Below are 27,648 nucleotides of genomic sequence, written 5' to 3' on the forward strand. Positions count from 1 at the left end.
ATTATTTTATATTTGAATTTCAATAAATGAAAGTTGTGTTATAATTGTGTTAATCCATGTCATAGTTAGAGAGACCATGTCATCATTTTCAATAGGTCAAGTTATCATTTTTTCTGAGTAATATATAAATATAGTAGTGACACGAGTTTTTAAAAACTAGATAAATTTTGGAAATATTCTTTAACTATGGTAACTACCATATACTTATTATTTTATATTTGAATTTCAATAAATGAAAATTGTGTTATAATTGTGTTAACCCATGTCATAGTTAGAGAGACCATGTCATCATTTTCAATAGGTCAAGTTATCATTTATTTTTTTAGGGGAGTTATTGGTAAGTGAATTTCATTGTTATTGGTTCTTGAATTTCAAAATTTTTAAAAACTGTTATTGGTTTAAGAATTTTCAGAATCCATTCAAATTCCTTGTTATTCAAAACGTTTAGTTATTGTTGATTATATAATTCTAACTACATCTAGTGTTATTGAGAGATAAACTATATCCATTTTTATTCATAAGACTCAACTTTCAAAATATCATATGTATTGATTTTCAAAATCCATGTGATAAAAAAACTAGAAAACAAAATAGTTATACTTACCAAATATATATTGCACTTTAAATCCAAATTATATGTCCAAAACTATAATTTATTACATTTATATACATTTACTTTTTGAATATATACTTTTATACTATTTTATCATTTTTCAATATATAATTTTATTTCTATATATTAAAAAAACTTTTTTTTTAAATAGTTTCAAAAAGCATTTTTTGAATTTAAAAAGATTTTTTTTGTAAAAATAGAATAAATTATTTAAAATTTATAAGAAGTTTGAATTTAAAGACATATAATTCAAAATTAAAAAAAAATATTTTATTTTTTTTATTTTTTATTATTTTAAAGGAATGGGTAAAATAATTTTTTACCTTTTTATTTTGGTCATTTTCCTCTTTAAATGTTCTTTTTGTAACAAAAGCTTAAAAGAAACTATTTAAGAGAATTGCCCAATTTTGTATATATCATTATTATTAATTTGAAAGAAAAAAATAAATAAGCATGCTATATATGATTTAGAAAATAAATAAATTATATATTTACTTTACAAAAATAATTACAGAAAAGAGGTAATACAAATTCATGAAAATCTATGTCAATCTAAAAAAGTTATGATCAAATTTCATAAGTCAGTGTATATAAATTTTCACAATCTTAAAATCTATCAACTCTTAAAGTTCACAAACTCTATACAAATTCATTTTCTAGTAATCCCCCCTTAGAATAGTTGTAAGGAAGACACATGAGTAAATCATTTTTCAAAATAATGTCTAAGAGGGATGTTTTGATACACTCATCTACTGTATATATAGTCATTCAATAATTATATTCAGCAATTACCGATATCTTTCTTCAAGCAATTACCAATATCTAATTGAATATTTAACATTTACACCCAAAAAAAAAATATCTAATTGAATAATTCTGATATTGGACAAATGCACGACAAGAAAACATATATTGGGCGCGTGATGGATTACAACTTGATGTAACCAATGAAAAAGTCTTTGGGATAGAGACATAATATTGTTCTACAATTCTGTTTTTTTTTTCATAGCAAAAAAAAATTCATTGGAAGCATTTTCATATTGGCAAGCGTTGTGAATAGAAGGACTATGGTGTCTACTGTGCTTAGGTTCAAAACCGATTCGTAAATACTACTCTAATAGTTTTATTCAATCATTTTCTGTAGATAACTTTACCAATCCTAACCTTTGATTCCGGGGATGATATATTTTTATGTGGTTAAGATTGGTCGGTACTAGCATTACTGACAATAGATATAATGTGAAGCTTGTGGTTGAAAATAGATGCAGTTCATAAGAAAAGACTATTACTATCGATATGTATGTTCAAGTAGGCCAAAAGTTAAAAACCGACAAAAAGGTAGGTCAAAAGTAATTAGAATAAATAATACATCGATTTATTGCTCAAAATTTGCATAATAGTAGTTGTTCAAAAAAAAAAAATTGCATAATAGTAATGCGCCAGGTAAAATTCAAGAATGGCGCAAGGTGAAATGCAAGAAATCATTCTTGGTGGTTTGTCAAGAAATCATTCTTGGTTGTCACGCTGGGGGGGGGGGGGATATGCTATTATGCTTTAAGGTTGAAATATTTTTTAATAATGGCTACAAGAAAATAAAAAAAAGTCTCATGATTAAGAACTTGATCAAGTTGCCTAAAAAAGAAAAGTGGCCACCATTATTCGCAATCTTTTGTTTTTGTTCTTGTTTGTCATAAATATTTTTAATGATGTTCACTGCAAGTGTATTTATGCGGCGAGCAAACTCTGAAAATTGTTAATAGAGTGCGTCATAACTGATCTACATTTTATCTATTTTTTTTCTGCAAGTCACACATGCATATTATGATATGTCGGCAATTATTGTAGACAATTACATTATAAGTTCCGAATTCCGATAACTATTTTGCCTTTCATTATTTATTTCTAGAAATCTCTTACTGGTTCAAAGTATAAGTTTCAGAATATATACTTCAAACATTGTTTTATGGGGAATGTGGATGAGTTTAAATAGGTTTTTAAAGTTTCATTAACATATATTTGATTCTGATTCTGTTACGTGGTGACAGAACATATTTTAGTGGGAAAATGACAATATATTGAAGACATGAGGCGAAATAAATTAACCCAAAAATCACATAACATCATTTATCTTCTGATATTTTGTTATTACAAACTTTAATTAAATCATGGTAAGTAGAAAATAAAAATAATAATGGAATTGAGGATTGAATCATTTAAAATCGGAAGTGCAGAATACCAATCAGATATATACTAAAGTAATATACTAGCGGTATGTATATGCTATGGTTTGTGTATTGAATTTGATATATATATATACAAAAAAGTAGAGAGTAGAGAACAAGAATATGCTCCAGAACTGTATTACGTTTTTTAAATTCAGAGTATAATACAATATGGTACATGATCGTTACCAACTTTATATTCGAGAACCAACCATAACTCAAAATCTCTGCCCCTCCGATTCAACTTGAAGAAACACTAAACTTCTTCGAGCTCTCTTAAAAACTGTTGTATTTGTTAGATTTTAGGTCACAGACAAGCCGTCGGAGATCAGAAGCTTCTTCTTTGAGTTTAGAGTTCTCCTTCAATACGTTATCTTGAGTCTCCAATACGCTGTTCAGCTTATCGATAAGACAGTTGTTATCGTTGCGAAGCCTTATCACCTGAGACCAGAGTTCATCGAGATGTCTTTGTTTCCTCATCCTTGACCTCCTCGCGGATTCTCTGTTTGAAAGCATCCTCCTCTGCTTCCTCTCGTCGAGTATGATGATGCTCTGACGATGATTATGATGATAATCTTCGTCGGAAGTTGAGTTGTTGCTCAACATGAGATCTTGGCCGTTGGATGATGAGGAATAGTTGTTGTTGTTGATGAGATCGTTTAGGTAGTTCAGTGAAGAGGAAGAGGTTGGAGATGAGGGCATGTTTATTACGTTGAACTCCGCCGGGATCATAGTTAGGTCTTCCGGCGATAGGTATTGGAAGTAACCGGTGATTTCCGCCGGAATCATGGTCTTAGTTTGGTATATAAGAGTAAGAGATGAAGATGGATGAGTTTGAAGTAAGAAGAGGGAGTGGGGAGGGTTTTATATAATGTTCGAGAGTTAGAATAAGAACGAATCATTGATACGTGGGTCCTATCGAGTAAAAAACAAATTCCTTACTATTACGTTTCGTAATTTATACAGGCAGAAGAGATGTTAAAAAAATATATACAGGCAGAAAAGCAAAAAATCATACATCCTATATCTATACTACTAATTGCGAATTTATGTTGTGCATTCGAGTTCTCGCGTTAAATAGTTAAACTGTTTAAAGTCTTTATTACCTTTAATGAATAATTGTATTATTTATTAGATTAAATTATTAGTGATTTTTTGCATTCGAATTTTCACATTAAAAGTTAAACTGGTTAAAATCTTTGTTTTTTGCATTCGAGTTTTCATCTTGAAAGTTAATCTGATTAAAGTCTTTATTACTTTTAACAAATAATTATATTATTTATTAGATTAAATTATTAGTGATTTTTCGCATTCGGGTTTTTACGTTAAAAGTTAAACTGGTTAAAATCTTTGTTACCCTAAATAAATAATTACTAGATTATAATATTGATTATAATAAAAAATGTAGCACAATAACGAGCATATATATTTTGATGAATAACTTTATCATACATAAATAATTTGATAATCAGTTTAATTTTCTTGGAATGTAAATAATAATTTATTATAGTAGTCTTTGAATTAGTAATGCATGTATGAATAGACAAGAGTAAAATGTTTATGTCTGCATACGGTTTTCATAGATGATATCGGATCAAAGATAATAGATCGAATCAAACTGTTTGTGGAAACAACTTATATATACGTCATTATTTCTTAAAGATATGATGGGGAATTATATTTCAGCTGGTTTATGTTTTGTGCACTTGCATTGACTTGAGAAGTCTTTTAAGAAAATATTTTTTTTCAGATTCCTCATTATGCGGATTGGATTCCGGCAAGTAAGAACATTCTTGTAGCACGACATATATCTATATATAAAATGTCCAACATTTAATTTAATACGACAACAAATTAATTTATAGTTTATATATGTAATGATATCCCTCGTAGATTATACTTACAAGTGAATTTATCCAAACACAATTATCACACATATACGAGAATATAGTTTTCATAAAAGTTACTGATGAGAAAAAATAGATTAAAAAAACTGTAGATCATTTGCAGAAACTATAAATTTTTAAGTGCCATAAAATCATATTAAGTAGACATCGTGGAGCATGCTAGCTTCATTGGATAATTCCTATAGCAAGCAGAAGGAAATGCTAACTTCACTACAAACTAAAGTGCGATGCTTCACCTATTCTAAGCTTCAACTATATGATCATTGTAGTGCTTAAAGAATATGTGTGTATGAAAGAATTTGATATTTTGATACATGATGACCCGGTATCTCCACTTTAAAACACTTCCACATATTTATATTTATGTCCATGTTTCAGTTTATTTTCTTTCATGATCTCAATGATAGTAAGATAATGAGTTAACCATATGTTTATATGCTGTTCGTTTCATTCTATTGATCGAATTAAAAATCATTGTTCACATAAAACTATATTTTTGGCTACTATATCTATTAGGCGATCATGGTAGCGATCCACTCGCGCTTTCCCTGCGGAAACTAATTAACTAATACTATAGTAACTAGTTAAACCTATCTTATAAGATAACGGAAGCCATTTTCTAACCCCTACCATTGTGGACACGTATCTACCCGACCGAATAAAAGTTTAATGGGGAATATATGTTTCAGAATTTTGGTTAGCTAGCTAACACATTGATTAGATCATATAATCGCGGGAATCGGGATTAAATTAATGTTAAAACGGTGAAAGGTGAGGATAAGAAGAGTGTTTCCTAATACTAGTATCTCGAGTTGCTGCTTTCTCCTATCGGCCATAAGACTATGTACAATGAAGGTGTTATACATAGTCTGTGCAACAACACCTATCCGTCTCTATCTGTCTCTATCCGTCCGTATTCATAAAATAATTGTTATATATAATTAACATTTAGGGTTTATCAATCACCATATTTATTTAATCTAATAGTTTGCACAGTGATGTCCAAAAAACTTAACGCAGTTACACAACACCGCCACCGTGGTGACCGTACCAGTGTACCACCAAATTAGTTTGTGGATGTGAAAGTGTGAGACTGTAGTTATATAAAAATAAAGTAATCATGATTAATGATAAATAAGGAGAATAAACCATGAAAAAAACAAATACAAGCATAGATACAATATTTGACATAATTCTTGCTGAAATCTGTATTAGTGTATTACAGTGTTAGAATTATCAGCAAATAATATACTTTTTTCCAGAAAAGGGAGCCAAGAAATATGTAATCTACTAATTAAAATTTTCGAATAGTATATTTTATAATGTATTTTAACATTTAAGAATTAACCATTGGGAATAAAAGACTCATTAAAAATGTAAAATGCAGCTTATGTTATTCCAAACAGTTGTGTTAAACCATAAATATACGATGTTAAGAAGTTATAATTAATAGTAATAAATTAAGAAATCACGACAGAATTATCATTTAATTATATCTACGATTAAGGAGAGCCACATGAAGCCACCATACCAAAATAAACAAAAGGTTAGATGTTAATCAATGAAATATATCATTGGCACTTTTGAACCTAACTTCTACTAACTGGCGTCAGCAAATGTCAAAGCACAATGTGTAGAGTCTCCATTTTACGGGATTTCAGATTTTAAGATCATCTCTAATGATTTATTTTATTTTTCCTCTAAAATAGAGTAACTCTATAAAAGAGTTGGATGTTGCTCTAATAGTACTCTATTTTAGAGTGAAAATAGAGTGATGAACAAAAAATAAAAAAATTACTCTATATATAGAATAAAAAATAGGTTTACACTATTATGCAGTAGAAAATAGAGTAATATTAGAGTATTTTTACTCTAAACTCTAATTTACAGGAAAAAATAGAGTAGGGTTGGAGATGCGCTAATGAAGGCTAATTCATTTTATTATAAACATCGTTCTAATTTTTTATACACATATAATATGAAATTAAAGACCAAACTTGTTTCCACAAAAACATGAAATTTATCAAATTAGTATTAACTTTAAGTTACAGTGTTCAGAAAAAGTATTAACTTTTAGAAGAAAATATAGAGATTTACTTTACTCCATACTATATTTAGTGAAAACTATATAAAACTTTGCACTCAAAATACAAAAGAAATGTATTTTCTACAATTTTCGCGAGAACTAATTGATCCTTAGAGTCTACTCGTTATATTGTACGACATATTAGGGTACAAATGTGAATTCTGATTTTGAATAATCGATGACCTATAGTAGATATTTGGTATATATAATTTTGTAGATTTTTCAGATTGAAATCTTCTAGTCGAAATGTATTGTTTTCTGAATAAATTATTTTTACTATATGTAATTTGTATTCTATAGAATATATCCATTTATATTCCTGTTTATCACTAGGCAAATCAATTCCCATTTGGTAAATCCGAAAAGTGACCATCTCCCAAATTTATAATGCCTTATGATCAATCATGCCTCCCCATTTTTAGATGAGCACAAACATATTCTCAGTCATATTATAATGCGTGCACATATATATACCTACATATCTTGATATATATAAAATCTCGAATCCATCTACATAAAGAAAATACTTATATAATGTTATTCCAACATGTGATCTAATTGTAAAAAAATCTATTGATTGAGAATATGACTGAGAATATGTTTGTGCTCTTTTGTTATTATGTGTGGCTGTTCTTTTGTTATTATGTGGTTATAGATTTCCTTAGGCGGCCGGTAAGAATCCATCTCCTCCACACAAAGAATATTGGATATATGCATATTTCTATAACGTAAAGATTTTCCAATGCGTTTAAAGTGAATTTAATCTGATTCTCATTCGCCAAAATCACGTCTCTAGCTCTGTGGTAGTAACAGTAGGGATTCCATATTATATATGTTGGCATAAAGACAAAATTATGTATCTAGTTAAAACAATACATAATTGATCAGGCACACATGTGAATGCACTTGTCTGCATAGATGTGAGTCAACTTATGTAAATATTAAAAAAAACGTGGAAGCTAAATTAATCTAAAACAAACGTTTAAGGTTTTCTTTTATATTATCTTATATATTAAAATAGAAGTCACAACCTTCATTCATGTGTAATTTTTTTAAAAAAATAGACCTAATGAACCTATTATTAAAAAATCATGTTACATTTAATTTCTAATCTTATTATTTAAATTTTGGGCCAACCAGAAACTTTTATTGGGCTATTAATAATTAGATTTAAAGAATATATGATCCATTGGATTTATAGATAGTATAAATTAAATAGATATAATTTAATTTTGTAATACTATACCTCCATATTTTAAATATTTAAATATTTGTCGATGTTAATTTTTAAAATTATAAAGATTTTTTTTTTAAATAACAAAAATCATATTATCTGACAATGATTAATCTTTACTACCTTAAACCAATGAAAACAAATATTAACTATATAGTTTATTTTATAACTTAAACAAAAACTAAATGTTTAATTATTTACTCGATAATATAAATCTATGAAGCGAAAAGTTTAATTTTTTAAAAGCTTTTTAAAATTTGTGAAATGTTACAATATCTTTGAGTATGACAATAAAACAATATTTTACTAATCTTTATATATATAGTTACAATTTTAATAATGAAATAATAATCCAAACATATATATATAGAAGAAGATACAAATACATGTGAAAGTTTAAAACAATATATTCAATAAAAAAAATATACTGTAAACTTATTATGTTTTAAAATTGATAGACACATATATTAATTTAGAATTGAAAACAAAATATTTATATAAAAATAAATGAAAATAAAAATCTGCGCGGTTGCGCGGATCGAAATCTTGTTTTAATTTTCGAGTGAGTTTGGCATTATCTGTAGAGATATATGATCTTCGCCATCTATCCGAACTAACAGTAGATACGTTTTGGATTAGGGACCATTGCTACAATTATTACAATTCCAATCGATCATACCAGAAGACCCTTTATCACAAGGTCATCGAGTTTCCTATGATAAGTTGGTGAAGAAGGTTAAGAATATGACTTTTACTCTCTTTTTGGATGGTCATGTGATAAGTTATTTTCAAAATATATTCTGGTAAGATTAGTTTATACACAGCCTTAGTATACATTTTGTATCAGATATAATATTATAGTACACTGATCTTTATTTTGTTTCTTAATTTTATGGATTAACTCAACAATTTCACTTCCTGGTTCTCTGACTCACATGATATAATAATAAGGAGGGTGCAGGCATAACTATAAATAATGTAATACAATCACCAAATAATGTCATAAATAACTCCAAAGGGATGCAAAAAGGTGTCATAAGGCCCATAACACTGAATCTATCAATTATATGTTGTCCCAATACTGCTTTTCTCAAAACGTTTGGTAAGCTCTTTCACTAATAGCACTGATAAAAGAGGGTTGGTAGACTTAGTTGTTAGTTGGCCTTCTCTCTGTTTTCTGGATGGTCTCCCGCCTACGGGCATTGTAGTAGGCCGACGGCCCCTTGGATTCTCTGGACATTATAGATAGCGAGGAACAACCTTGTCTCATTCAAAAAAAAAAAGAGGAACAACCTTGTGTTCAATATAAGGTAGAGTCTAATCCTGAAGTTATTATGTCAAAGGCAATCTCTTCTGCTCGTTAATGGTTTGGAGCCACGTGACCCACGTGAAGCATTATGGTGTCACTTGACACCACCAGTAAGTATAAAAAGAATTTGTAAGGTGTAATAAGTGATGGAAAGTGTCATATTTGGTTATAAAAGGTGTCAATAAACCCCCAAACGGGTTCTACTCCCCCTTAATGAACGTTTTATTTTCCTTTTGACCCCCACTTAAATTTCTTGGGTCCCCCTCCACCTATCAAAGAACCATATCCTCCTGCGGATATCAGTTTATTAAAGACAGATGCTGCTTGGCGTGGAGACCTAACACTGGCGGGTTTAGATCAAGGTGATGGTAGATCCTCTTTCATGGCGCACTGCCAGTTATTTGCTGAAACCATCACGAAGTGTGGAGACTCAGCCATTCAACACCTCCGATGTGAATTAAATTCTTTACAGCTTATCAGATCTGGAAACACGAATGCAGAGCTAGATGAGGTTTTTGTTGATACCGTATATATCGCCTCTAGCTGCAACTAAAAACAAAAATGAACATGGTCTAAATTCGTATTGACAAATATCTCAAACTCGTTTGACGCGTCATCCCGACAATGGTTTACGCTAGGTTTGATTTATTAATTTATAAAACATGTCGGGTTGTAAGTTGTAATTGCATTCATAACAACGAGTCAACGGCAAGGAAAAGTATCGTGCCGACGGATGTTTATGTCGGCACACATCGGTTACAGACCCAGTAAACAAAACTTCGCAAATATTAGCTTATTATTCCATTGATACTTTCATATTAAAAAAACATGAGTTTTTCTTTAACAAGTGCATAATCCTTCCATACAAAAAGGCCCTGGTAATCCACCCCCGCAAATGACAATCTTTTCACAATCTTCCTGTAAGTCACAAGTCCAAGTGATACATTTTCCTTTACCTGGTCTTTTTTCATCTTTACACCATATGCCTCCGCATCCTTCTTTATTTCCGCAGACTGGCAATTTGCTACCACCCTCTGCTTTTGTTACAAGCAACATGAACACGCCTACATGTAATCACCATAAAATAAATGATTTAATCACTATATTTTTACATGTTTTGGAGTTAGTTTAATTGGAAGTATAGAAACAAGAACTCACAATATAGCATACAGAAGAGGAGGAGAGCGGAAGTTGATCTGACCGCCATTTGCGAAAGATTAACTAGACGGAGAAAGTAGTTTGATTTTTTTAATGTTGTTTTGAGGTTTTTCATATTTATATAGGCGTTTGATTTTGACCCAAAAAAAATAAAAAAATAAGTAGGCGTTTGTTTGTTCTAACATTTATTGTGGTCTTTGAAACGTCTCCATTTCCTTTTTTTAATTGCTCTATACATGGGGCACATATTAATGCATTTCATGTAATTGCTTAATTATATATTTCCTATGCTATTCTATGAAATATGAATGGTGACCAATGAGTAATAATACATTCCCTAACGTTTCTAAGTAAAATTACCATTTCTTAGGAATAATTTTTCTTTCTCATTTTTTTAAATTTTACTCTTAGAAAAATCATACGATACATACAAGGTATCCTAGGACATGGTTTGCAACTGTTTCAGTCGACTCAAACAAAGCTAATATCTTACTCGGATGTTGACTGGGGAGGTTGTCGAACACTCGTCGCTCCACCTCTGGTATCTATCTCTACTTTGGTGATAATCTCATCTCCTGGTCCTCTAACAACAACCAACAGTGTTTCGCTTAAGCGCAGAAGCAAAATACAAAAGATTAGCAAACACATTTGCTGAAACATGCTTGGTCTGAAACCTCCTGCTCGAGCTTCACTGTCCTTTACGATCAGCCACATTGGTCTATTGTGACAACATAAGCTCAGTGTACATGTCCAACAACCCAGTTCAACATCAGTGTACCAAACATATTGAGATTGACATAAACTTTGTTTGGAAAAAAGTTGCAATGGATCAAGTCAAGGTGCTCCACATTCCTTTGGCAATGCAGCATGCAGACATCTTCACTAAAAGACTTCTTTCTTCACTATTCAAAGGATTCCTACATAGTCTCACCATCAGGTCTCCGGACAATGTGCCTGAGGGAGGCTAAAAGAACATTCTCCACAATAATAGAATTCCTTTGTTAAGATTTACTAGCCATAATCTTAGGGAAATTGTAACTTAGTTTACTTGTATATATTCTCTGTAATCGACTGAACATAATTCAAGGGAAATACAACTTCTATCAATCAGCACCTCGGTTGTGAAGTGTGTGTGAGCGAGTGGATCCAAGAACTCGTTGATAGCCTTCTTGTAAAACTTTTGTCCTCCTCCTTTGTCACTTCCTTTGAATTCAGCATCTATTTTGAAGAGTTTTAAGAAAATCATTTTGGATAAGACTGATTTGACGCCAAAGAGGGGCCTAGGCGCAGCCTGACAAATATCTCAAACTCGTTTGACTTGACGTCCCGACAATGGTTTACGCTAGGTTTGATTAATTAATTTATAAACATGTCGGCTTGTAAGTCGTAATTGCATTCATAACAACAATTCAACGGCCAAGAAGGTATCGTACGGATGTTTATGTCGTCACACATCGGTTACAGATCCAGTAACAGAATTTCGCAAATATTAGCTTATTATTCCATTGATACTTACATATAACAAAACATGAATTTTCTTTTAACAAGCGCATAATCCTTCCATACAAAAAGGCCTTGGTCCACCCTCGCAAATAACAAACTTACTACAATCTTCCTGTAAGTCACAAGTCCAAGTGATACATTTTCCTTTACCTGGTCTTTTTTCATCTTTACACCATGTGCCTCCGCATCCTTCTTTGTTCCCGCAGACTGGCAAATGGCTACCACCCTCTGCTTTTGTTACATTGGTTACAAGCAACATGAACACGCCTACATGTTAATCACGGTAAAATAAATAATTTAATCATCAAACTTTTACATGTTTTGGACTTAGTTTGATTGGAAATATAGAGACAAGAACTCACAAGATAGCACACAAAAGAGGAGAAGAGCGGATTTTGATCTGGCCGCCATTTTCGAAAGATTAACTAGACGAAGAAAGTAGTTTGATTTTTTTTAATGTTGTTTTGAGGTTTTTCATATTTTTATAGGCGTTTAATTGTTCTAACATTTATTGTGGTTTTTGAAACGTTTCCATTTCCTTTTTTCAATTTGTCTATATATGGGAACACATTAATGCATTTCACGGAATTTTGCATAATTCTTAGGGGAATATATGGTAATTGAATTTTGTCTATAAGAGGAATATTGCATAATCTCCAATAACGAGGTTTAACTAGGCCAATGATATCACCAAGGCCCAACACAAGGAAGAGAATCCTAGTTTAGCAAAGCATTTTGTGTCAAAAAAACACTGTAGAAGACTAAAAAAAGAAAGGTTTGAATCAGTCTTGCCACGGATCACTCTCTGCCCTGACTTCAGATGGTTCAATTACTTCTGCTTCTCCATCTTTTGTGTCATCTCCTTCATTCACATTCTTGCTTCCTTCTTCTTCAACGCGTCCCCATCTTCCTCCAACAGCCATAGCCATCATCTCATAAATCTTGTTCCCCAGCTCGGCTGGACTATCAGGCTGCTCAGACAAACACATCAAAAGTGAGGAAAAACAATCTAAAACACTACTAGAAAAACAAGAAAGCCAAAGAACTTTGTTAGATTACTTACAGTGAATCCACTCGAGATTATAGCAGTGTCAAACAAGAGATCAACCACTCTAGTTGCTTCACTGCTCTCAGGTGCATTCTTACAAGCCGCCTGCACAAATATATGCAAAAATAAACTCCATTAGGCTGTTTCGTAATAACAGGAGATTTTAGAGAGGAGATGAAACACTTACATTCAAGTCTTTGATGATAGGATGATCTGGATTGATCTCAAGGATTCTCCTACCTCTCATAAACTCCAAGCTTGAAGTGTCTCCAAGAGCTTGTGCCTTCATTAACCTTTCCATATTAGCCGACCACCCGAATTTGCCTGAGACAAGCACACAGGGAGAAGAGCTCAAACGATTCGAGACTTGGACTTTGGCAACTTTGTCACCGAGCTGTTGCTTCATCCAGTCACAGAGAAGATTGAACTCTTGTTTAGCTTCCCTATCCTTGACTTCATCTTCATCACCTGTAAAAAGTGCTGTTAGAAAAAGAAAAGTTCACACTGATTGCACAAGAACTGCTAACAAACACTTACCAAGTTCCAAATCTTCTTTGCTGATATCAACAAACTTCTTTTCCTTGTAGGTTTGTAAGTTCTGAATAGCAACTTCATCGATAGGTTCAACCAAGTATAGAACCTACAATATAATGAAAACAAATATCAAGAGAAAAGCCAAGTTGAGAAACTAATCTTGAATCATTTGTACCTCAATGTCCTTTTGAATGAGCTTCTCCAGGAACGGAGCTGACTTGGCACTTTTGAGGCTGTCGGTGGCAAGGTAGTAGATAGCCTTTTGGTTCTCTCCCATGTTCTCGATGTACTCATCCAAGCTTGTCAACTCCTCTTCGTTCTTGGAACTGTAGAATCTAAGCAGCGGTGTGATACGCTTGTGGTTGCCAGTGTCTTCAATACAACCCAGTTTAATGAATTTACCAAAGTTCTCCCAGAACTTTTTGTAATCCTGAAACCATCCGTACCAAACCAAAATGAATATCTAATCAAATGAGCTTAAAAGAACAAAATGGGTTTTAATGAGGATACACGTACCTCTTTGTTTTCACTCTCGGAGATTTCTTGAATCATGTCGAAAGTCTTCCTAATGAGCCTCTTTCTCATGATTCTTACCTGAAATGTTATTACAAGATGTGTATTAGTATGGAGGGTGTGTGATTCATATAACTGTGGCACCACTTACGATTCTGCTTTCTTGGAGAATTTCACGTGAGACGTTGAGAGGAAGATCATTTGAGTCCACAACACCCTTCACAAAGCTCAAGTATCTTGGGAACTATAAACAGATAATGAAACATGTTACAACAAACAAAAAGAATGGAACCATCGGAGACACAATGTGGTTCTATGTTTTAAACTCACCAGCTCTCCATCAAAGTCATCAGAGATAAACACACGCTTGACATGGAGACGAATGTTCTTTGTCTTCGGGTTGGTGACGTCCTCGTTGTTAAGAGGACCCATCCCAGGGATGTATAGAATGCTCCTGAACTCAACCTCTCCCTTTTTAGAAACAATAAAATTACACACACGATAAGCATCCAATCAAAGGAATGATATTTATATATAATGAAATAGTATAAGCACCTCAGTTGTGAAGTGTGTGTGAGCGAGTGGATCCAAGAACTCATTGAATGCCTTCTTGTAAAACTCATTGTACTCCTCCTTTGTCACTTCCTTTGAGTTTCGCATCTATTTTAAAGGTCAAAAAACAATAATCTAGTGAGCATGTCAGACCTCATAAAGGACCAAGACAAAACAAACATTAAAAGTGCTCAAGTCTCACCCATAATGGTTTGGTTTCATTGGCTAGTTCCCAATCCCAGTACTTCTCAGTTTTAGTAGTCTTCTTCTTCTTGGGCTCACCCTGGAATCAAACAAGTAACCAGGTCATGTCCATAGCTAAGAAAACTGAAGGACAGTGTTCGGCTGCATGACAGTTTACAGAAAATTTTACCTCTTCTTCTCCTTCCTTAGCTGGTTCTTCCTCTTCAACCTAATTCAAAACACGTTTGCAGTGTTAACACAGTCTTTGTGATTGCAATAAGTGACAAGGTTCTTGACCTCTCACCTCAACAGTCCTTGATTTCTCCTGCCATGTGTAGATGGGAAACCCAACGAACTGAGAGTAGTTCTTCACAAGGTTCTTGATTCTTGTAGACTCCGCAAATTCGTATTTATCATCCTCCTGCAGCCAGGAATAACCGGTCGCATCAACAACAAGAGATCTCAATGAAAGAATGATTTAACAAAGAAAAGTACCCTTAGATACAAAGTAATTTGCGTTCCACGGCGTAGAAAGTTGTCAGGGTCGGTTTCTTCTCTGATCACATATGAGCTACTATCAGCTACCGACTCCCAAACATATTGCTTGTCAGATTTGGGGCTTTTGGTGGACACAACAACCTGAAAATACAGACAAACTATAAGTCCACCACTCCTCTTAAGATATACACTAAGTGAACAGAAGTTGAAAAAGTATTCACCTTTTCAGCAACTAAGAAAGCAGAGTAAAACCCAACACCAAACTGTCCTATCAAACCGTTGTCAGCACCAAGGTCCTTGTTTTCCTGAACAAAGAGAGAAGACACTAAAACGATGAATCCAAAAACTTAACATCGAGATAGATCTAATAGCAACTAATATGCAGAGAGATACCTTAAGAGCCTTCAAGAATTTGGAAGTACCACTCTGAGCAATAGTTCCAAGGCAGTCTATAAGTTCGTCCTTAGTCATTCCAATCCCAGTATCACTGCAAATTAACATCAATCAGTAATCATGTTTACATCTAATCGTTAAAAACAAGGATTAAATCATTACGTAATGGTTATGGTGCCGTTATCAGGATCAGGCTTGATACGGATCTCAAGGTCACCACCATCTCCAAGCATAGCAGGCTCCGTCACACTCAAGAACCTCAGCTTATCCAACGCATCACTTGCGTTACTGTAAACATACCACAAAACACAATCAAAATCTTTTTTTTTTTACAGAAACACACAATCAAAATCAGATTGAAACACACACACAATCCAATTCTGAAAACGAATCCAATACTCACCTCACAAGCTCCCTGAGGAAAACTTCCTTGTGACTGTACAAGCTATGAACAATCAAATCCAACAATCTGCTAACCTGCCAACGAGATTCAAATCCAAAGTCTCAAACTTTATTCATTTCTAGACATGCCCACAAGTAAAAGATCGAAACTTTTTGGGGGGAGCTAACCTCGGCTTGGTACTCAAACTTCTCACCGGACCCTTCTTCATCAGTCGTCTCTTTCTCCGCCACGGCGGCGTCGCACTTGACGGCGAAGCGGTTACATCTCTTCTCGAGGTTCCAGCTACAAGAAACGCCGGTTCTCAAACCGCCGCCGCGAGGGAGAAACGCGGTTCGGAGATGAGAGAGGCGAGGTTGGTTTCGAGGAGAAGAAGCTGGAGTGAATGGAACTGAGGTCAGAGGGCTCGTGTAGAGGCTTCTACTCAAAGCAGGAGCCATTTTAGATATAGAGAAAGAGAGGTTTGAAGATCTCAAACTCTTATCTGTAGAGGAAGGAGAAAACCCTATTCAAGGTTTTAAGGAGGTGTAAAGTGAGATGTTTCGAGAGTGTGAAGAGCATTATCCGTTCGTTTCGCACGCGCCTCTTGGTCACAAAAAGAAAATTAGAAAACGGTGGTAGTCACGCGCTTCAGGTGCGAGTATAAGGTGACTGACATGTAGAAAGCCTATTGGGCCGTTTATGTTTAACCCATTACGGTCTGTAGGAACCTAGGATTTTGAGTCAGTGTGGGTCTGAAATACGACCACGTAAAGAAACTGGGTCTGAACTAGGCTATGATCCGAAAAACTGAACCAAATCCAAAAAAAAAGAAGAAAAAACTATACGAAATTTAAATCGAAACAGGTATATATCTAAGTGTATCATATCTTTCTTGTAATTGTTTGTACCCCTTCCTGCTTAAATTCTAAGGAAAAAAATTCAAAAACCGAACTCATATAAACATATAGACTTTAAAAAAAAAAATTGAGCTAGCCTAGATTATCTTCAACATTCGATAATCCATACCCCCGACCAGATCAGTGTCGATCCAACACTTTTTAATGCTCCATACAAATTTGTAACATGCTTTTTATATTTATATCTAATTTATACTATAAAAAATCATATTGACACTTCATCAGCTATATTAATGGGTTAATAAATATAATTTTATAAATTAACTGTATAGCAATCTTAATCAATATATTATCATAAACATATGACTATAATTAATTAGAAATTTATTAAAATCATTTGATTGTATTATTTTTCACTCTTAAATTATTATTTAACAAATTTGTTTAATATATCTTATTAACAAACGTTAGTCATGCGGCTCATGCCTGACATAATAAGGTTTTGGTACATTAGAAACGTTGATCTTGGTGAGACCAAAATAAACAACAAGTAAACTTGTGTTTCTTCATAAGATTGTCGTTGAGTAAATTTAGTTAATTTAAGCTCTCACCACATGGCAAATTTTTCTCTCCTGGAAACACCCAATCGCGTACATGAAATTCGCCAACTGAGTCGGATGAAATGGATCAAAGAAAATATGTTTATCTGGCATCGTACACGAGCTCGAATTGGCGCTGCAAAACGTCAATGCACCTCCATCATAAACGCTAGGGCAACATGGGCTTGTCGTGTTCAGTAGATTTGAACTAGCATGATTTCTCGAAGGTCCTCTAAGTCCCAACATGAAGTTGAAGTAATCTGAGTGCAAGAAGGAAGTGTTTGAGAATTTCTGCTTCAATTGAGTTAGGCTTCTTCTTAGCTTGGCGTTGTAAATGGAAACCGCTAGGTTTAAATCATCGTCACAACTTCCACGTGGCACCGTATGAGCTATTATGTTTGGGTAACATCCTAATGGTTTAAGGTTGTTAATGAAGAACTTCCTTGCTCCTAAACCATGCAATCTCTACAACAACAAGATCAAAATCTTTAGTAGAATGAATCTTGATTAAGATGAAAATTTTCTTTACGAAAACTCAGACTAATCCATAGACTTTGAAGCAGTGTTTAAGAAAACAATATGCGTCGGTGATTCAAACCACTATATTGTTAGTTAGGCCAATATGTAAAGTATAGTGTATTGAACATTCTGATATACAGAAGAAAAAAACATTCTGTTATATACAGATAGTAACAGTTAAATTATTTTCATACATTTTAAAGTATAATATATCTATCATCATAATTTCTAAATTATATATTATTATAATTTTTACGTGGTTTAAAAGCTAATCGATACGTTTTGGAGGATTTAAGAGGCCGTCTAGAATGATTTTTAAAATTTTCTTTTAAGTATTCAATATATTACCATTAGGTGGCCAAGGAGAAAGTGGTGAAAACCTCCTAATGAATATATACCTGAATTTGTATAAAGAACTCATGAAGAAGCTTGTTTGCGAAATCATTTGCATCCATTGTCTTATTATAGAAGAAAGAGTAGTCGTTAACTCCGATCGCAGTCATGAACAACGATTCAGCCAGGTGTTTGCTGAGCTCTGGCTGCGTCTTAAACATTTTCTTCAGATTCTTGTCAATGGTTTCTTTGAACAGATCGACTTGGACACTCAACGAGAGACATTCTCCCTTGTTCATAGAAAGAATCATATAAAACTCATTAGATTTTTTTTTCCGAAACCGATAGTGCAAAGATAGTTTTGTAGAATGTGTGAACCTACCACTGTCTTTCCTGTGTCAGGAAAAATCCCACAGGTAGCAGAAGCATAATTAATACCAGTTGAGATATTGTTCTTTTGTTCTTCTGATAATCCCATATAAGCAGGAACCAAAGGAAGCTCATAATAAATAGCTGGAAGAAAACATAATAACACATTTAGACAAGGTTTAAATCTCAATATTCAATTTTTTTGCAAGATTCCCATTTACAATGATTTATCTTTCTCAGCTTTCACTATTTCTGTATTATCTAAATTATAGATTTTCTTTAAAGTTACCAATCAGTTTTACTCATTGTTATTGTACAATATCAGCGTAGTTAAATATTACATTATACATTTAAAACATAAACCATCCAATACGTCCGTTTTTGTTCTTACCAATGTAATCAGCAATTGTTTTGCCATTGCCAAAACGACCAGTGGGTTTGCCTCCTTCAAAGTCAGAACCGTAAGGTGGAAAATTTGATTTGGCCATCGTGTCAAGATGATTATTGTTCCCTGAATCAACCAATGAATCTCCTATAACATACAATGCTGGAAATTTCCCGCCAAAAAGCACAGTTTCGTTAGTTAATGGCTTCGATGAAATGGTGGAAACATTGAGAAGACAGATGAAAAGCAAAAGAAGGCATGTCTTTAGAGAAGAAGGCAAAACCATTTCTATCTTATTCAGGATTAGGGAAAGAAAACAAGAGATGAAATAAACCATGTGAGTATGAAAGCACGACGACTGAAAGTTTAGTTATATAAGCGATTTGGAAAACATGATCATACAGCTTTCACACATACTAGAAAAGAATAATACAGCGTGCTAAAAATTATAATTAAACATTGTTAAACAAACCTACATATGAATTGAATAATAAACTATCGAAACTCTTTATTAAAAAAATACACCAAAAAGAAAACTCCTTATAAAAAACTCATATGGCAACGAGAATAGGATGCCCAAGTTTTATCATAAAATATCGTACTCAGTACAGCTGCGTATAAATACAATCATGCTTTTATAAACTATTTGTTTATTGCTCTAAATTATCCTGACATTGCCTATTGTGGAGCGATGGAGATTTTATTTATATATGCAGCTGCTTAATTTGTTTATGGAGCGGAAGGTAAGATAAATACAAAAAAAATATTTAGTATAGGAATATCAAAGAACCATTATCTTCTTAATTTGTCGAGAAATCTCGAGTTCTAGCCATAACAAAGAAAATAAAAGGTTTCAACCTCTATTTTATAAATCAATCAAAAACTACGTAAATCTATAGTCTAAATTAACCTTTATAAAAATCATAAAACTCTAATTAAAACATTAAAACTAATTATTCTATTATTAATAAATCAAATAATTAAAATACTTAAGAATATTTTCAAATATTCTATCTGCATTACCTATCATGTCAGAGGATTTTGTGGTAACAATAGTTTACTAATCCAGATGTTAATACAATAATAAAGGATTATATCATCGATTACTGAACAAAGTATATGAATTATGACCCTAATTGGTGTATGTAAAAAATATTTATATGTTCATCTGTTCAACAAGATTGTATTAACGTTTTACTATATAGTATTTGTATTTTTACGTGTAGAAACAAGAAGAAAATCATAGATTTAAAATCGTCGAAAGAGCTTCGGCTAGTCTTTGTGTCTAACTATACGCTTTATAAAAAGAAAAAGAAAAACTATACGTTTTATAACGCTGCAGTAAAACAGTTCAGGTTATTAGTAAAAAAATAAATACACCGCAGGTTAGCCATCAAATGTTTACATCCACCCTATAATGTCATGTAAAGTCAACTTGAGATATGGTCCACGGACCTACAATAAATGTTATTCATCAACTATGCACATATCAACTTCCCACGTACTTCCAGGCTTCCAGCTATATTGTTTAAGCTTAATCCTATAAAAATATGTGGGAGTTTATGAATATTGGATAACATTACCCTATCCCGCAATTCGGAAAAGTAAAATAACATTAGACAAGAGAGCAAATGATTCTTGTCCGGTTGCTGGTTTTCTGATTCTTGTTCGACTAGTACGTATGTTCTGATTTTCTAATATCTTTCCGGTTTATCTGAATACTACACATGTGTCTAATGTCTAGTCAAATGAATAATATTAGGGCTTATTTATGAAATAGTTAAGAAAAAAGAAAAATTAGTTTTGTAGAGAAAAGGTAAAGAGAGATAAGAAGAGAGAAAAGAAGAGAGAAAAGAAGAGAGAATGAGATTTTAGTTAGATAGTGAATTATGTTTTTTTTTGGTGTTATCTCACCCAATTTTCCATAATATTATAAGGCTCGAGACATAAGCGTAAGATTTTCGATTAATAGTTTTATTGGTTTTTCCGCTACCAGTCGTAATTTACGGTTAGTAACGATTGTTAACGTTTTACAACAATCACACAAAACACTACAAACCGCTTTACACCGCTCTAAACTTTTCAAAATCAAAAGCGGGTTCCAGTTAGCGTTTGCAGTTGTGGAAGAGAAATTTTTTTATTATTTTTGTAAAAATTATGTAAATATAAAAATAAATAATTATAACTAAGGTTTTATAAATACTAATATATATATATATGTTTAATACTATGATTTTATAAATATAATTTTATAATAATATGTTTTATAAATATAATTTTTATATGTACTATAATATGTTTTATAAATATAATTTTTGTATTTATTTTAATGATATTATTTATAAATATAATTTATATTTATTTTTTTATATTGGGTTTTCAAATTATCGTTTTTGTAATTAAACTTTCTGTTTATTAAATATTTTTTTATTAATTAATTTTCGCATATGTGGATAAACCAGTCAAAAATGATCTGCAAATGCAATAATTTTCAAACATTGTAGCAGTAATACGAAACACTTAATAATGTTTGAAATCGCAACCATCCGCTTTCGTAAACTCATACACCCGTAACCGCAACTGCGCGTTTGAACCTGCCCATATTTTAATTCAAATTCCTCACTACCAAATTTGAGAGTTTCTATTGAGTCCAGATAGACCTGATAAATTTCAAAATTTAATGTCACCGAAACATGTAAAGGTTGTGAAAATATAATTTGGGTCACTTAATGTCTGAAGTTTTATGGATTTTTAGATCAATAGAAGAAAAAAAACTAAAAATACAATGAATCTATAATATAGTAAAAGTTTTTTTTCTTCAAATAAACATTTAATATGATTAGATTTTTTTTTTTTGATGAAATTTAAAATTTATTGATCAATCAAAAAATGTTATGTACAAACTATCGGTCACAAACTCAATCTCAATCTATATCTAGACTATGTATTTTCTATGCTAAAGTATGAGAAGTAAAGATCTGGGACTGTATGTTTGGGCTGGAACCATCGCTGTAGGAGTCCTCCATATTTATGATCCCACTTGTACCTAAGCGATACAATTCTGTTCCTAACAACTTTATCTATCAATCTTCGCATTTGGTATGTGTTCGTCCATGCCTGATGATATCGCCTAGCATTCCTTTCTTTCCAAACATAATAAATCGAAGTCTGCAAAAGCATCTTGGCTAGTACTGTATCTATTTCCTTTCCTCCCATACGCTGCAATCTGTTGATAGTTCATTGCCAGTCTGGGTTGATTCCATGACCTAGAAGCCGGCTTGCGAAACCTTTCCATACTGTATATGAATATGGACATGCGAAGAAGAAGTGGTCTCTTGTCTCGTCTCTCTCTCCACATAGCTCACATCCTTGCACCATTCTCCATTGCTTCATCCTATCCCCCGTAGACACTACACATATCTTATATTCTCTAAAATGCTAAAAAGTTAGTTTTCTTCTTTTAGACAATTACACTGTGAACCTGAAATTTAACTAGTCAATTGAGTGGTTTATAAATTTTAAGATTTTTTTTCCGTTTTACAAGAGGATTTAATTTGGAACACAAAAGAAAAGGAAAGACAATAGTCACCTATGTTTGTCGACAATTTGTCAGTGGCCAAGTGTTATTATCATTCACATCAAATCATACACCAAAACGAAGATCAAGTTGTATGATAACTCATATCCACAGCCAACGAAAAAGCATCAAAGTATCCTACGTCAATTTTTTAATTGTATTGATAGGACAAATGTTAATCTTTTATAACTTTTGCATTGCTTTATAGACGAAGCTTCACTACAAAAGATTCAGGAGACTGTTTACCCACGGAACAAGAAATCATGCTAACATATATAAATGGTCAAAATTATTATATACTCGAATATCTTTGTATATGAATATGATAATCGTGAACGATAGAAAGTTAATATTAGTAGTAAAATTGGTTTTATCGAGAAAGAGAGATACAATTCCACCATCAATTACAAACTAAAACTTTGGTTTTGCATAGAACAAGTCAAATCTTCTCTTAAGGATTGATTGGTCTTTATATAGAAAGACAGTCCTTTAAACGATACAGAGTGTAGATAAAAGAGAGAAGTAATTATGAGAAAGGAACTGCCAATACATTCAAAAGCACTATGTATATTGCCAACGACTACAATGTTTAGAAAAGCAACATCTGGAAAAGAAAAAAAGATGACCAGACAATACAAGGTAACATAGAAGATTTTGTCGAATGCTAAAACATTAAAAGTTGTTCAATGCGAAAAGGAAAACCCCCCCTCATACATCATCACACTTTTAAAAACTGAGATATTCACAAATAGTTATCTTGTTAGTATAGAAACCGATCATATGAAATGGATTGTAAACTAAACAAACCGCATAACATGCCGCATATGATTTTTTCGGTAGGTTAAATAGCCGCGTAGCGTATACGCACCGTATAAGCGTCCGCACGGGGCGTATTTTAGAACATTGATGATTTTTTTTTTTTGGACATCAGAACATTGATGATTATTGATGCATTCACTTTATCACTATGTATATAGTGAAGATTTTGCATGTTTATTTCCCTTGTAATTTGAACTCAATAGTATGAAAGTTACTTTAACATTATAATCATCAAACAAGTATTAGACCAAAAAAAATCATCAAACAAGTATATCATAGATATGAACTTTTAAAATATGTAAATAGTATATTGCCTCTTGATACTTTGATAGTACACATATGAGAAGTACAAAAAGTGGAATGTTAGTTTGATGGACAAAGGGTCACAAACAGGGTCCCACTTTATACAAGCTTTGGTAACCTGAAGGGATAAAAGGATAATGGAAAAAATGGGTCGATGTTGATGAATGATGATTGCACATTTCGCTTTCTTCCGCAGCTGTACCAAAACATCCCTGGGACCATCACGCTCACGCTTTGCAACTTTCTTTTGCTTCTCTCTACACCCATCAAACCTCACAGACTGAGCTCAAACTTATTAGGCTATTATGAACGCTGAGAACGAACATATTAGACTTCAATCTCTATAATATTTAACAGTTTTCATGTTCATCATAGTTCAACTATTGTTCTGCTATATCCGTCTTCTTCTCTATTCTCAAACTTATAATAAGGTTGATCATTTAGTAACACGATCAAAACCAACAAAGACTAATATTATTTATAAGACAAGGCCAAGCCACAAGGTCATACCAAAGGTAAAATAAAAGAACAAGAGAAGGCGATACAGGGGCAAGAAAAACAAACAAACAAAGAGAAAGGTAGAAAGCAAATATTTACAAAAAAGGGTGAAAAGATCATAAAAACAACCAAACCCCTCTTTCACCTTGCTGCTTGTGTCATAAGCCAAACCTTACAAACGTAACTTTTTTATGTTTTACTACTACCATAGAACGAGAACAAGAAGCCTCCTCCAGTTTCATACTGCAGATCCTTCCTCTCTCTACTATATATGGTCTCTCAAAACTGGCATGAAGTGCCAAGTCTCTGCCTCTTGCTCAACGTTGCCGTTTTGCGTTTCGCAAAAGCCGGTCCAAGCAACTCCTGGAACCTCTCCAAGAAGAGAACCCACTCGTCCTCTTTCATGTCTGCTACTTTCACAAAACTTGCACTCACTTGAAGCTGTTCGTTCGCGCTTTTGTGACCAGACGATGTGTTCTCTGATTTGCCTCTAGTTAAAGGCTTTGTGTTGTTCTTCCTTCCCGTGTCGCTAAGATGTGTGTTCTTCATCGATGTAGAAAGCTTTGAAAGAGATGTAGACTTCTCATGAAAAGCAGCTGAACTAAAAAAGCTGTCCTTCAATGTGATCATAGGGACAGCCTTTTCAGTAATGTCCTCGTCCTCTTCATCTTCATCTTCTTCTTCCTTGATGCTTTCTTCAAGCTTTCCTAGTGAAGAACGTCCGTTTGAAAAAGGGTTTCTCGTGAAGTAGTCATCGGTTAGTACTGATTCTAGTTCATCACAGTCAAGATCAAACTGAAACTCTGCTTCTCCTATCACAACATCTGACCTTGGAGAGAACACATCTCGTTCAGTGACTGATCTCTTAGCTTCAATACACACAACCTCGAGTTCACTAGGCTCCTCTTCTCCTCCTCGAAACTCTCTCGTCATCATCTCACCAATCTCCGCAAGACACAGCCCATAAGAAGCAGCTTCTTTAAGAAAAACAGTGCAGAGAACAAGTACCCTCAGACAAGCTTCTCTAATCATCGGAAGCTCTCTCCTAAGCATCTCACAGTCCTTCACCGGATCAAGCTTCTGTATATACTCAATCTCTTCATCAGAGAAAGGTATAGACGCCTGAGGCCAATGAATCCACTCGAAATAAGGATCCTCAAGCGTCTCCGGCAAGCAGAGACCATGATCAATCGGGATAAGCTCAACTTCCCCAAACGTCCCAACCTTCTTCACCAAGAGATTCCCACCGTGACGGTCCGTGTTGAAGATCCTCACATCCAGTATCCCAATCCTGTGCACTGAAGCCACAGGGAAGCTCGAAGTGCCGTGATCGCTAGCGTCGAAGTCATGAGCCACAAACTTCTGGAAAGAAGCAATCTTACTACTAACAAGCTTCTTCTCTCTAGCTTTGTTCCCCTTCACACCATCATTAACATTGAACACAGAGTGAGTTATCTTCACAAGAGCAGTTGGAGGAACGTTAGCAAAACGGTTATAATCAAGAAGGTAAGCTGCAACTTCTCTAAAACCCGTTTCACCAACACGCACAGAAGACTTTAACCCAGGCTGTCCGAGAGCTTTCCCAACGAACCCCTTTGGGTTGTTGGGAGCAAAGGGCTCTTCATCAGTTGGTTTGACAATAGCAACACTATCACCCTTCTTGTTCCGGAAATAGTAAGCTCCTCCAAGCCCGCTGTGAACAGGGAGAGGATCAACGCCGAGCTTCATGGCCTTGACAATGTCTTTCACCATTTGTTTCACAACGGAGAAGCACTCTGACTGGCCGAGGATCTCTATAGGACCGCTTCTGTCTTTCTGCTGGAGATCTCTCCCGGTTGGTGAGAGGCAAGGAGTGGAGGAGCTTCTGTGCATGAAGTTGCGTTTCAGGAGGAGAGGAGAGTCGTTCCTCACGGCGCTGAGATCGTTGGTGAGGACCATGTCTCCATAGGTCAAAGAGCTCTCTTCGGTGGGGAAGTTGAGAGCAATCTGAAGCCTCCTCTTCACTGTGTGGACATTGTCGCTACGGTCCAGCTCCATCCCTAGAACACATCCAGTTTCGGTTTGCACAAACACCCTTCTCCCAGAGGACTGTCTCTGTAGCTTCTGCTGATGGTGCTGACGATGATGCTGCTTCCCTTCCATGTTGTTAGCCCCAGTGAGGGGAGTCTTGAATACCGCCACTGCCATTTGTGTCTGCACAGGACTGTCTAGGTTCCGCGACATGAAACAAAAGGAGAAGCCGAAGAGAGAACTCCAAGACCAGTGCCTTTGTCTGAAACCAACACAAACCGGACACAGCAGAAGCAGATAACACCTAAACCGATCATGAAACGTAGACAACCCAAAGCTTTTTCTCTATAAGCAGATAACAGTAGCCAGTTATCACTAAAAAGTCTCGAGCTTTGAGAAAGAATGTTGATCCAAATCGTTACATCAGGTAAGCCATATGTTATTTGAATAGAAGATATCTGCAAAAAAGATCACATCTTTATCAGATCTGTACAAAAATATCTCAGACCTCCACAAAGATTATAACTTTCAAGAACACATCACTTCCAAAGATTAGATCTTGATCCAATAAAGCTAAGCGATCTCAAACCTTAAAGATAGATTCCACAAAGATAACAAATTTTAAGAACACATCACTCCAAAGATTAGATCTTGATCCAATAAAGCTTACACAAATCATATAACACAACAAAAACTTTATGTGTAAGAAGAAAACTCACAAAGATCTGAAGAAGAGAGGCGAAACAGAGGCAATAAGGAAGAATAAGTCAGTTCGAAGGCATCATCATCATCATCATCTCTGAGAAACACAGGCACATGGGAGGAGGAGGAGAATCCTTCGAAGAGGGTTCAATGGAGGCAAGGAAGCAAAGAATCAAACACTGTGAGAAAACACTGATCCCTCTGTGTGTGTGTGTGGGGCTGTCTCCTTGCTTGGGGTTTCAACTCTGTGAAGACGAACGCTTTTTAACTCTGATCTCCACTCTGGTTAAATCGCTTAACCATGGTTTGAGTTAATATGTTTTAGTAACCTATTTATTAGGGATTGATCACAAATCTATCTTACTGACACGTCATTTTTCTATTTTAATCCTCGTTATTACTTTAGTTTATAAACCAATTTTTCTGACATTTTTGTTTTCTTTATTTATTTCCACTTGTTTATTATTATGAATTTGGTGTTGCCGTAGTTTTTACTTATTTCTTTGTTTTTAACTATTATTTTGTTTTCTTAGCAAGTCCTC

General features: G+C 33.8%; 5 protein-coding genes and 1 long non-coding RNA gene across 6 annotated transcripts; all 6 read right to left on the reverse strand.

Moving 5' to 3' along the window:
* Positions 1 to 2,905: 2,905 nt before the first annotated feature.
* LOC106352442 (basic leucine zipper 43-like) lies at positions 2,906 to 4,965 on the reverse strand. The gene has a single exon (XM_013792074.3). The coding sequence runs from the start codon at positions 3,622 to 3,624 to the stop codon at positions 3,112 to 3,114; it is 513 nt and encodes a 170-aa protein (XP_013647528.2). The 5' UTR covers positions 3,625 to 4,965; the 3' UTR covers positions 2,906 to 3,111.
* Positions 4,966 to 10,149: 5,184 nt separating this feature from the next.
* On the reverse strand, positions 10,150 to 10,676 carry LOC106352441 (defensin-like protein 292). Its single transcript, XM_048781230.1, has 2 exons — positions 10,530 to 10,676; positions 10,150 to 10,435 (listed from the first exon to the last, which is right to left on the reverse strand). The coding sequence occupies exons 1-2, from the start codon at positions 10,642 to 10,644 to the stop codon at positions 10,212 to 10,214; spliced, it is 339 nt and encodes a 112-aa protein (XP_048637187.1). The 5' UTR covers positions 10,645 to 10,676; the 3' UTR covers positions 10,150 to 10,211.
* Positions 10,677 to 12,007: 1,331 nt separating this feature from the next.
* Positions 12,008 to 12,499, reverse strand: LOC111198752. Its single transcript, XR_007339941.1, has 2 exons — positions 12,395 to 12,499; positions 12,008 to 12,299 (listed from the first exon to the last, which is right to left on the reverse strand). It is a non-coding gene; the product is annotated as an uncharacterized LOC111198752 (long non-coding RNA).
* A 145-nt stretch (positions 12,500 to 12,644) lies between these two features.
* On the reverse strand, positions 12,645 to 16,714 carry LOC106349391 (heat shock protein 90-5, chloroplastic-like). The gene is made up of 18 exons (XM_013789346.3): positions 16,324 to 16,714; positions 16,157 to 16,230; positions 15,916 to 16,041; positions 15,754 to 15,847; positions 15,582 to 15,665; positions 15,358 to 15,501; positions 15,167 to 15,283; positions 15,053 to 15,091; positions 14,882 to 14,962; positions 14,683 to 14,787; positions 14,458 to 14,598; positions 14,279 to 14,371; positions 14,131 to 14,208; positions 13,790 to 14,044; positions 13,618 to 13,720; positions 13,268 to 13,548; positions 13,096 to 13,185; positions 12,645 to 13,003 (listed from the first exon to the last, which is right to left on the reverse strand). The coding sequence occupies exons 1-18, from the start codon at positions 16,591 to 16,593 to the stop codon at positions 12,815 to 12,817; spliced, it is 2,364 nt and encodes a 787-aa protein (XP_013644800.2). The 5' UTR covers positions 16,594 to 16,714; the 3' UTR covers positions 12,645 to 12,814.
* Positions 16,715 to 17,475: 761 nt separating this feature from the next.
* LOC106408304 (GDSL esterase/lipase At2g03980-like) lies at positions 17,476 to 19,858 on the reverse strand. Its single transcript, XM_048781229.1, has 4 exons — positions 19,204 to 19,858; positions 18,826 to 18,956; positions 18,509 to 18,733; positions 17,476 to 18,056 (listed from the first exon to the last, which is right to left on the reverse strand). The coding sequence occupies exons 1-4, from the start codon at positions 19,532 to 19,534 to the stop codon at positions 17,592 to 17,594; spliced, it is 1,152 nt and encodes a 383-aa protein (XP_048637186.1). The 5' UTR covers positions 19,535 to 19,858; the 3' UTR covers positions 17,476 to 17,591.
* A 4,495-nt stretch (positions 19,859 to 24,353) lies between these two features.
* On the reverse strand, positions 24,354 to 27,409 carry LOC106389241 (phosphatidylinositol 4-kinase gamma 7). The gene is made up of 2 exons (XM_013829452.3): positions 27,124 to 27,409; positions 24,354 to 26,862 (listed from the first exon to the last, which is right to left on the reverse strand). Exon 2 carries the CDS (start codon positions 26,615 to 26,617, stop codon positions 24,674 to 24,676), a length of 1,944 nt encoding a protein of 647 aa, XP_013684906.2. The 5' UTR covers positions 26,618 to 26,862; positions 27,124 to 27,409; the 3' UTR covers positions 24,354 to 24,673.
* Between the last annotated feature and the right edge of the window lie 239 nt (positions 27,410 to 27,648).

This window comes from Brassica napus, chromosome A6 (assembly GCF_020379485.1).
Source record: "Brassica napus cultivar Da-Ae chromosome A6, Da-Ae, whole genome shotgun sequence".
Taxonomy (NCBI): Eukaryota; Viridiplantae; Streptophyta; class Magnoliopsida; order Brassicales; family Brassicaceae; genus Brassica; species Brassica napus.

What these genes read in the sequence shown, in the direction of transcription:
- LOC106349391 (XM_013789346.3), bottom strand. Translation starts at nt 16,593, where the DNA reads ATGGCTCCTGCTTTGAGTAGAAGCCTCTACACGAGCCCTCTGACCTCA. An exon ending in AACGGCACCATAACCATTAC is followed by an intron (nt 15,848 to 15,915) that starts GTAATGATTTAA and finishes GTTAATTTGCAG; the next exon opens with TGATACTGGGATTGGAATGA. An exon ending in CAAAGAAGATTTGGAACTTG is followed by an intron (nt 13,549 to 13,617) that starts GTAAGTGTTTGT and finishes CACTTTTTACAG; the next exon opens with GTGATGAAGATGAAGTCAAG.
- LOC106352442 (XM_013792074.3), bottom strand. Translation starts at nt 3,624, where the DNA reads ATGATTCCGGCGGAAATCACCGGTTACTTCCAATACCTATCGCCGGAA.
- LOC106389241 (XM_013829452.3), bottom strand. Translation starts at nt 26,617, where the DNA reads ATGTCGCGGAACCTAGACAGTCCTGTGCAGACACAAATGGCAGTGGCG.
- LOC106352441 (XM_048781230.1), bottom strand. Translation starts at nt 10,644, where the DNA reads ATGAAAAACCTCAAAACAACATTAAAAAAATCAAACTACTTTCTCCGT. An exon ending in CCTCTTCTGTATGCTATATT is followed by an intron (nt 10,436 to 10,529) that starts GTGAGTTCTTGT and finishes GATTACATGTAG; the next exon opens with GCGTGTTCATGTTGCTTGTA.
- LOC106408304 (XM_048781229.1), bottom strand. Translation starts at nt 19,534, where the DNA reads ATGGTTTATTTCATCTCTTGTTTTCTTTCCCTAATCCTGAATAAGATA. An exon ending in AACAATTGCTGATTACATTG is followed by an intron (nt 18,957 to 19,203) that starts GTAAGAACAAAA and finishes GTTTTCTTCCAG; the next exon opens with CTATTTATTATGAGCTTCCT. An exon ending in AGTTCTTTATACAAATTCAG is followed by an intron (nt 18,057 to 18,508) that starts GTATATATTCAT and finishes TTGTTGTTGTAG; the next exon opens with AGATTGCATGGTTTAGGAGC.